Source organism: Clupea harengus, chromosome 3, assembly GCF_900700415.2.
Source record: "Clupea harengus chromosome 3, Ch_v2.0.2, whole genome shotgun sequence".
Classification (NCBI taxonomy): Eukaryota; Metazoa; Chordata; class Actinopteri; order Clupeiformes; family Clupeidae; genus Clupea; species Clupea harengus.
Window position 1 is genome coordinate 13,274,529 of NC_045154.1, and position 10,514 is coordinate 13,285,042.

The following is a 10,514-nucleotide window of genomic DNA, read 5'->3' on the forward strand; positions in this document are numbered from 1 at the left end:
AAGAGAGGGAGAGAGGGAGAGAGAGAGGGAGCGAGAGAGAGAGAGAGTGAGGAGGACAGAGAGGAGAGGTGTATTGAGAAAGAACAGGACAAATAAAAGAAGATGAAAAGGTAAAAGATCAAACAGAGAGATAGACAGTGTGTTAAGAGAGAAGAGTACCAAAGATTAGGAAAGAGATCAGGTGAGTAATAACACAAGAGTTATGGAAACAGCACCAGAGAAGGGATCAAGCTCTTCACCAATCACAAAAAGACACACACACACACACACACACTTCACCAATCACAAAAAGACACACACACACACTTCACCAATCACAAAAAGACACACACACACACTTCACCAATCACAAAAAGACATACACACACACACACACACACACACACACTTCACCAATCACAAAAAGAGAGACACACACACACACTTCACCAATCACAAAGACACACACACACTTCACCAATCACAAAAACACACACACACACACACACACACACTTCACCAATCACAAAAAGACACACACACACACACACTTCACCAATCACAAAAAGACACACACACACACACACACACACACACACCACCAATCACAAAAAGACACACACACACACACTTCACCAATCACAAAAAGACACACACACACACACACACACTTCACCAATCACAAAAAGACACACACACACTTCACCAATCACAAAAAGACACACACACACACACTCACGTTTCACCAATCACAAAAAGACACACACACACACACTTCACCAATCACAAAAATATGACAATCAGCGGAGAAATAGTCGAAAAGGTCCATCTCATATCAATCAATCACGCACACATAATAACAGTGACATAAAGTGGTCCAATGGGAGACATTCTCATTCTCTTCTTTCTGTTGTAAAATGGCTAAGGTAAGCTGAGGGTGTCTGGATGGGGTGCATAGACAGACCTCAGTAAACACACACAGACCTCAGTAAACACACACAGACCTCAGGAAGCCTCTCCTGCTCACACACAGTCACATATGAAAGCTACACGGAGCGTTCCATACTCTTAGCCTCCAGAAAACAAGACGACAGCACAACATCTGCAACAAAACAGACTTTATTGACTAGGGTGTGTTCTGGTGGTATGGTCAGTATGATGGCAAAAAACCCTCAAAAACAAAAACAAAAAAAAAAAAAACAGAAAGTCACATGTCACAAGAGGTGTGCATTTACAACATTATTTGGCTATCGCTATGGTTACAGTAACAACCTTTTTTTTCCAGGAATTTTCAGACAGGAGATGCACATAGTGTAGCCCAGGTCACTAAAGCGACACAGGCCTTGGGGTCACGACCCCCGCCCACCCCCCCACCCCACACACACCCCTCACAGCAGAATCAAACATTTAACACTGATTTTCAAACAAACAGACAAGTCATCAAATAAAAATACAATACATCTATGAAAACTGTATTAGTGTGGTATTTGGAATGCAGTCTTCTGTATGAACAATATTTATCATTGGTATTCAACATTGGCTAGTTTCAAAGAAAAAAAAAAAACAAACCCCAAAAATAATAGTCATTATTATTTGGAAGATAAAATGTCTCACAGTCTTTTCTGCTCTTCTTCTAAGATAGCAAGGATGGGGAGGAGAGCAGGTGGGATCACTGTTCTGTAAATGGCATTAAGCTTACTGTTTGTTGTCATTAAAGCTTAGAGAAAAAGCAAATTTCAGCATGCATCTTAGTATCAATACAAAACTACGTTAGCAGCAAATCGTATGTCCTCAGAGATCAGACCTGGAAACCAACCAAAGGAAAGAAAGAAAGACAGACAGACAGACAGACCAAGAAAATAACTGTTGGTCACAGCAAAGTTAACAAAGAGTTTTTTTTTTTTTTTAAATCTATCTTACAAACTGCGATGGCTCTACACTGCCACTGGCGACCCCATACCACGAGCACGAGGGCTGTTTTGGTTTTTGGTTTTCATGTTATTTATTTCGCAAATGAAGACACTGCTTTTCCAACAGTGAACTAGCGCAGACTCCATCATCTAAAATCGTGTTTTCTATTTTTGTTAAAAGCAATAACATATCAAGTATAAAGAAGTGTTTTATTTGTTTGCACCATTGGTTAAAGTATTTCGTCTTTGGATCTTCCTTTAAAGCAATACTGTTGTTGTTTTTATTATTAGTATTATTATTATTATTATCATCATCACTATTATTATTATTGAAATAATAACTGTGGAAACATATTGGAAATGAGCTTCTGATCTGCAACGGAGGACGAGATGTAACTATTTCTTTAAGGAGCAAGAACAATCACAATAAAACAATAAAAACAAAATGAATGAAATGAGGCGGGCAGTGAGGCAGTGGACCACGGGGCTGCAGAGGACACGCCCTCTCGCTGCAGAGGACACGCCCCTCTCCATGCTCCTCTCCTGCAGCCAACAATCTGATGGGCTAGTCTTTAATGGGGACTCCAATTCCCATCATGCCCCTCTCTGCGGCCCCATCATGCAGAGTGTGACTTCACCTCAGCCCGTTAAAAACCCAAGTGGAAATGAAACGGTGATGGGTTGAGCTGGAGCTGCCCGAGGGTGACGGAGCGAGGCCTGAACTAAGTGCATAACTGGAAAAGAATCGTGGGAACGTCCCCGTTCTCTGCCGCTCCGCCGTGACCGAGCGGAGGCGAACCCTCCCTGCTACACCTTCAGGGAGTGGGTCGTTCTGGCTGCGGCCGGACAAGAGCTACACAAATCAGAGTCGAGTCGAGTCGAGTCGAGTGGCAGCAGGAGAGACGAGGTGAGGGGAAGGAAAGCAAAGGGCTGCAGAATGTGGTTTTAAAAGTCGACGCACTCCTCCCCTCCTCAGAGTGAGCAGGACCACCTCGCTGAAGTGCCTTTTTGAGGTGGACAGTACAAAAGCTAAATATACGGGTTTCCTTCCTACCAAACAGTTAAAATTCAACAATCTACGCAACACCAAAAATGTTCATACATGTATCTATCATAAAACACAGAGCCTTTCTTTAAAAAAACAAAACAAAAAAAATCAACCATTCAAGTCTGCATTACTCTTTGTTTTCAGGGTAAAGTTTAAGTCCTACATTAAAATAAAAACCAAAATGCGCACATTTATAAGACTAATAATGCTTTTCCAACTCTTAAGAAAAAAATAGGACTTAATATTTCCCTTTCTTTTTAACACTTACATTTTAGGCTTAAAACATTTCCTCTTTGTATTTTCAAGAACAGAATTTATACAATGAGTTCCGTACGAGCTGTTGACCTGAGAGGAGACACCATTACATCACATCATTATTTCAGCAAGCCATTGGTACAGTTGAGAACACACTTGGAGGGAGACTGCTTCGGCATGAGTCTGTACGCGTGCGTGCGTGTGTGTGTGTGTGTGTGTGTGTGTGTGTGTGTGTGTGTGTATAGGTAAAGAGTTCTCTCGTTTTGAATTATGGCATTAAGTTAATGTGCTATTAAGTGTAGGCTACTCAAAAATTAAGAACACGCTTTGAGTTAATAGTTCGTTTGGTGGGGATCCGCCTTGGGTGAGCAGTTTGTTTGTACAACACTCCAATTCCACTTTAAAAATGTAACTGCATAAGTCTTTGTAGTGTTCATACTGTTTACGGTAGATGGGTGAGAACCAGCATGTTAAATGGCAAAGAAAAACATTCGACTGACGCATATTATTTTTTGGTTACGAGCATTGGAATTGCAGTTAGTTTTCTTCAGATATCAGTCAGTTTACACTTTTCTTTTCCTCTTACTGTTAATGTACTGGTTCATCTCTGTGTTCCTCAAACATCCATTCTCAAAAAGCTTTTTCTTCTTTGTAGTAGTTCTTTTTTTTTGTTTGTCTTCTTCTCTTTATCTTTCTTTTTCGTGTCTCTCGTTCACATTCCCAGCGAGTCTGTTCCAACACTGCTGCAGTCCGGCCGGGAGTCGCCCACCAGGTGGCGCTCCTCTGGCAGGTCAGGACTCTGTCTCTCCAGGGGCGTCTCCAGGGTGCTGCGGGCCATCCCTCCAGCAGGGTCTGTTGGTATCAATGGGCGAGCGCTAGAGGGTCTCGCCGAGTTTGAGGTAACCGTTGAAGGCGAGGGGGGAGTTTGGTTGTAGAAGGAGGCTGGGGTACGAGTGGCGTCTGGCGACCCCGATAAAGCTGTCGAAAGGTTGGGCAGGGTGCACAGTCCGTCTCTGGTGGAGAGGTGCGAGGAGAAAGAGGAGGAGGAGGAGGAGGTTGGAGGAGTCAGCGTGGACAGAGGGGCAGGCTGTGAGGTAGATGCCGTGGCGGAGTCGGGAGCGCAGGTTGCGGTGTGAGGTAACACGGGAGTGGCGTGCTCTTTGGCGTGCGGTCGCTCCGCCGCGCTACGCTTGTGCTGTGGGGACTCCAGGTGGCGGCCGAAGGCGTCGCCGTCGTCTGCGTCATACAACCGCCCACCTTTCCCTTGCTCTCCGCCTGTCGCTTTGGGGACAACACCCTCCCGCTGGAGGAGGTCCTCATCCAGGCTTCTGACTTTAGAAGAAGGTTTGTCACCCAATGAGGAGGACGAGAACTGATCACATGACGTGGAAGGGGACGCTTTGCCGCAGGAAGGATCTTTGCGCTCCCCTGCTTTTGATGCATTTTGGGAAGGTTGCTTGGAGTCAGCTTTGGCCTGGGCGTGGGCTTTGGGTTTCTGCGTCTGTGTCTGTTGCTGCTGCTGCTGCTGCTGCTGTAGCTGCAGGTGCTTCTGCTGTAGTGCCCCCTGGAGGCTCTGTTGGTATTGCTGGTATTGCTGGAGAATGGAGCCTTGGGACAAACCCATCAGGGCCTGGGAAAGGGCAGCTGGGCCGTAAGGAAACAGGCCTTCCATGCCATATATGGGCTGCAGGTAGCCACCAGGAACAGCCCCAGGGATCTGAGGGGGGAAATATGAGGGGAAACCAGGCATGAAGCAAGGCAGGAATGGGTTGGACAAGAAGGCTGTTGGATCTGCACCGCCACTAACTGCCTGCAGGGCTTGAAGCTGTGCCGGATCCATCACAAACTCCATGCCAGGTTTTGGAGTTGAGGTCGCTGGGGTGTCTGGTTTGTCTTGCTTGTCTGGCTTCCGGGGGGTGGACGAGGTGGACGGGGTGGAGACGGCTGGGAGTACGCAAGGCTTCTCCTTGGTCTTCTCCTTCTCACTCTTTACAGTGCCGTTCTCTTTGGAGCGTTCTGGTCGAAGGTCTGGCTGTTTGGTCTTTGGAGTAGAAACAGAAGAAGTCGCCATGCCGACTTTGTCTGACGGAGTCGACGAAGAGGGAGAAGCGGTGTGGCGCTTGGTGGGTAATCCGTTGGCGTGCACACTGGGAGACAGACTGCTGGGACCTGCTGCTTAGAAAATGACAAAAGACAGAGGAGATAACATAGGTTAGATCACTGTGGTAAATATATCACACAAACAGGATTAAGATAGAAATGTGACATACCTAACTGAGGTGAGTTCAAGCTCCCCGCACTGCCAATTCCTTGCATGTTTTGGAGACCGGGGTACATGGCCGAGAGGTTCAGAGCCTGGAGCGTGGCGGGGTCAAATCTCTGCTGCTGAGACAGACCCAGGACCTCGTTGGCCTTCTTTAGATGATCCATCTCTTGCTGAGCCATCAGCTGGCGAACCGTGTTGGGGTCGAAGTATTCCCGCTCCTTGTCCATCTGACTGCCCACGGCTTCTTTCACCTTGGCTACATGCTGCTGGGAAAAGACGTGGTCGCGAACGGAGAGGCAGCTGTTGTACTTGACATCGCAAAGGGTGCACTGAGTCTTTGGTGCCTCGCGCTGGGATGGCTCGACACCAAACTGCTTCGCCAAGTTCAGTTTTGCTTTCTTCTCCTTGGCACGGGCGTTCTGGAACCACACTTGGACGACTCTCTTGGCCAGCCCGATGTGATTGCCCAGGGCCTCACATTCCAGCATAGTAGGGGTCTTGTAGTCAGTGAAGCAGGCCTTGAGCACCTTCACCATGAGGTTGCTCATTTGGGTGCGGTAACGCTTTGGACCGGAACGCTCAATATCCCCACTCTGGCTCCCGGAGGTCCCAGGGCCTGGGGAGGAAGGGTCTGCAAAGCTGGAGGTCTCACTGTAGTCCACCATCATGTCGTTGTCGTAGTCCTTTGCATTGAAGCTCATGGCAGGACTCATCAAGTCTGAGGACATCAGTTCGTCATTGTCACAGGAAGGGGCCCTCTCAGCCATTTGCGCCAGGATATCATGACTTCTGTGTTTGGCCTCGGAGGCGTCGCCACCTTCCTCTCCCATTGTAGCGTCAGTAATCGACGTGTTTACTGAAGAACAGTCATCGTTGTCGAATTTACCCTCATAGGAGTGACTGAAAGAGGAGCCTGATGGACCCTCATAGTCATCAGATCCTTCGATCTTAATGAGCCGGGGGCTGGAGCTGTGATGCAGGGACGAATCGGCACTCTTGTGACCCGGATACAGCGAAGCTAGCTGGCTGCTCCAGGAACTGGGGATTTCTGACCCATCCATTTTCATCCCTCCTTGATCCGAAAGCATTCCAGATATGGAGAAACTGTAGCCTACACTCTTAGCCTCATGCCAGTGGCGGGAGCGGATGTGAGCATCAAGAGCAGTCTGTGCTTTGAAGAGGGCTCTGCAGAACGGGCATCGGCGATGAGCCTGGGCCGGACCCAGCGCTCGGAACTGGCCTTTCCTCTCCCGGGCTCTTGTGTTCTGGAACCACACCTGCACCACCCTCTTCTTGAGGCCCACCTCATTGGAGATCTGGTCCAGCATCTTACGGGTGGGATTGGAGTCCAACAGATACTTCTGGTAGAGGACCTCCAGCTGCTCTGGAGTTATGGTCGTCCTCATTCGTTTGTCACGATGCTGCTCGTCAATACTGCTCTCCCAGTCATTCTCCATGGGGCTGGTGCTGGCCTTCTCCTCCAGCTTCCTCTTCAGCGTGTTTATAGCGGCACTGGGCATGGGCGAGGAGGACATGGAGCTGGAAGGGATCTGTGGGAAGGCTCCGGACAGGAGCTGACTGGCCAGAAGGGTGTTGCTGGGATCAAAGAGCATGAAGGGCATGTCTGTCGGTCGGTCCAGGAACTGGGGGTGGACAAACGGGTTCTGGGAGGTCAGGAGGTGCAGCTGCTGGTGCTCCTGCCAGTGCTCAAAGGAGGGGAAGCCGAGTTTACACTGGCCACAGTGGAAGGGAGTGACAGGCTGGGGGGTTCTCCTCTGCTGGGGGGTCTGGGGGCTCGACAGGGCATTGAGACTGGTGCGGGTGCTCTCTGAAGACGCTGGGCTCGTCTGGGGAACAGAAGGAGAAAGCTGCTGCTGCTGTTGCTGCTGTTTCAGGGAGGAGGATGGCTTAGGGCTGCTGGCGTGTCCTTTCTCCTTTTCCTCAGCCAACAGCTTGTGATGTTGAGTCTCCAGTTGTGGTTCTTTCTGCTGCAAGGTGGCAGAGCTGCTCTGCTGGGGTTGGGCAAGGGAAGAACCTTCTGCAGTATGGGAGGGCCCCTCTCTGGGGGTTTCAGATACACCAGCAGCGCTAGGAGCGCTAGCATCATTAGCCTCAGCAGGTTTCACATTGTGGGTAGAGGTAGTCTCAGCAGCGAGGATGGCGTTGGAACAGGAGAAGGTGGGGGTGTGAGAGGAGGAGGACGTACTGGAGCTCCAGTACTCGTGCTTTAGGTCAATCGAGTCCTCATAGCTGTCATATCGGCCATCGTCATCTTCATCTTTGTAGCACATCTTCTTCTGGTGCTTGATGAGGTCAAATATGCGTTGAAAGACCAGGCTGCACTTCTTGCATTGGTAGCTGAGGTTGGCAGTGCGGATGTAGCGGTCGTTGGGCATCTCTCGTCTTTCGCCGCTCTCTTTAGCACCCTCACCCTGGTTCTCGTAGGTCTTGCGAGCCTTCTGACGAGCATTCTGGAACCACACCACAATGACTCGAGTAGGAAGGCCCAGCAGGTTGGAGAGCTGCTCAAACTCATCATCTTTAGGGTAGGCATTGGCATCGAAGAAGTCCTGCAGCACTCTCAGCTGGAAGTCAGTGAAGCGAGTCCTTGAGGACCTCTTACCCCCATAAGAGTCATACCTCTGAAGATCAGGACTTGGGGGTCTGGAATCCACCTTAACATCCTCCAGAGTGGTGGTTGGTGGGTTGTTGAAGTTGTAAGGGGAGTCCTTGTTGCGCTGACGTTCTTTAAACAGTGTGTTGCGGAACCAGTGCTTGATCACTTTCTGAGGCAGGCCGGACTTGTCCGCCATCTCCCTGATCTGGTCTTCGTTTGGAGAGTTGTTGATGTCAAAGTACTGGCGAAGCACGCTCAGCTGGTCGTCCGTGATGCGCGTCCGAGGACGTTTGCTTTGCTGCTGTAGCAGGGCTGGACTGAGCTGTTGCTGATAGAGCTGTGCCAAGTCATGTGGGATGCCAACGTCCATGCCAATGCCAGGAACCTGTGGTAGGGATATGGACTGCATCATCATAGGAGAGAAGAGTGAAAGGTCCACAGGCAAGGAGAGAGGAGGTGGAGGCGGGAGGGTGGACGCTTTAGTCAAAGGAGCAGAGACTGCTGGAGGAGCAACAGGCAGAGCAGAGGGAGCAGTGCTTGATGTTGGGGGCTGCTGGATGTGCTGGGAGGTGGGAGGAGTGGGTGGTTTAGGAGGCGGAGGAGGTGGGGGAGTATTGGGAGCCTCAGGAGTGAGAGACCTCAACGGGTACTGCTTGTCATATTGATCCCTGTAGTCTTTGGCAAACTTCTCCAGAGAGTCGATGGGAAAGACTAAGGTCTGGTGAGCCTGCTCCTGATGGCTCTTCAGTATCAGGGGGTTTGAGAACAGCTTGTTGCAGGACACACACTCCAGCTTTATCTGCAGGGGGTCCCCCTCCTTTGGATCAGACTCGCCAAGAGTGACGGCTATGTTTTCGGCAAACTTCCTCTGCACCCTCTGCTTGCTCTCGTTAAACTGGATGACCAGCTCAAAGCCAATGTTCTCCAGCAGAGCCCTCGAGGCGTTATCAGACGCATCGTGGGAAATCCTGGGTGGCAGGAACCCCAGCTTGACCTCTTTCCCAGAATTCTTTGCCTCTTGACTCACCCCGCTGTTGCATTTACCACGGTCTTGCTGTTCTGCGGACTTGAGTTCATTTGTGCTGTTTGTCTCTTCCTTCTTGTTCTGCTTGGGCAGACTGACCTCGGTCTGAACTTTAGGTGTCTGAGGTTTTCCGCCATCTTGGTGAGCATTGCTCGTTCCATGAGACACTGTTGGACTCTGCTGCAGGGGAGGTCTTATGAGGTCCTGCTGAGAGTGGCTAGTGCTGGGCTTCTCCATCTGTGACATCAACGCCTCCATCAGGCCTGGCTGAGAGGACAGGGAAAACCCGGCGGAGTTGGCGAAGCTCAGAGATGCATTTTTGAACTCTTCGCTCAGCTGGAAGTCTCCGCCAGGGAAGTAGAAGGGAAAGAGCAGCTGCTGCTGGAGCTGTTGCTGCTGCTGCTGGAGCTGCTGCTGCTGCTGCTGCTGTTGCTGCTGCAGAGCTTCATGCATCATGGGGAGGTGCTGGAAGAGTGCTGGGTTGAACAGGTGAGACTGCAGGAGCGCAGCCTTCTGCTGGAGCTCCTGCTGGAGCTGTGCTTGGGCTTGGGCCAGCTGCTGCTGCTGCACGAGCTTCTGCTGCTGCTGCTGCGCCGTGGACGCGATGATGTCCGCTAACCTCTTCCTCTTCGCGTCGTGGCTCTCAGACTGGGACGAGTGGCCCGCCGGGCCTGCATCACTGCTCTGCTGGTCTCCCCCAGGAGTGTTAGCGGTCGAGCTAGACGTGGCATTTGTGGCTGTGCTTGGCTTCATAGCTGCGGTGGAGCTCAGAGACAAGCTGCTGGAGGATGAGCCCGTGCCAACTGAAGGAGTGTTAGCAGAGGCTTGACTAGCAACGGAAGGGTCTACTTTGGCTGCACGGGCTTTGGTCTGGTGTAGGACTGATCTCATGTGGATCTCCAGGGTGGAGCTCTGGCTGTAGGCCACATTACAGGTGGAACACTTGAAGGGTTTGTGATCTGTGCTGCTGACGGCCTCGGGCACCCCCGCTGTGGAGTCCTGGAGCGAGCGCTTGACCTTGTGGAGGTGAGACACCGAGTTGTAGTGCACCAGTAGGATGTTCTTCTGAGTGAAGGACTCTTTGCACACGGTGCACTTGAAAGGGCGCTGCGGGTCCAGAAACTTCTCCATGGTGAGGTTGGTCGCTTTCCTAAACGGCAAATTGGCTCGCTTCATCTCACTCCCAGGGTCCTCCTGCTGCGCCAGCCCGGAGTCGCCGCCGCCGTTGGAGCTCTGCTTCTCGTCCAGATCCATCTCCTCTCCGTCCTTCATGCAGTCTTCCCCGAACGATCCCTGATCGTCTCCGAGCACCGGGTCCCCCACGGCCAGGACGTCCCCGTTCATGAGCAGCCCGCCGTAGAGCTGCTGCAGCTGGGCCTCGCTCAGCTCCAGGTGGCTGGTCTCCAGGTGCTTGC

At 50.8% G+C, this 10,514-nt stretch overlaps 1 protein-coding gene across 1 annotated transcript in view; it reads right to left on the minus strand.

Annotated features, from left to right (window-relative positions):
• Positions 1-1,082: 1,082 nt before the first annotated feature.
• Positions 1,083-10,514, minus strand: part of LOC105912339 (zinc finger homeobox protein 3-like) — a 44,871-nt gene continuing 35,439 nt past the window's right edge. Inside the window, exons 8-9 of the mRNA XM_031564622.2 lie at positions 5,463-10,514; positions 1,083-5,364 (exon numbers count right to left, since the gene is read on the minus strand). The exon at positions 5,463-10,514 is cut by the window's right edge and continues 366 nt beyond it. Coding sequence (XP_031420482.1) covers positions 3,905-5,364; positions 5,463-10,514 — 6,512 coding nt within the window. The 3' untranslated portion in view covers positions 1,083-3,904. The remainder of the gene's footprint in view (positions 5,365-5,462) is intronic.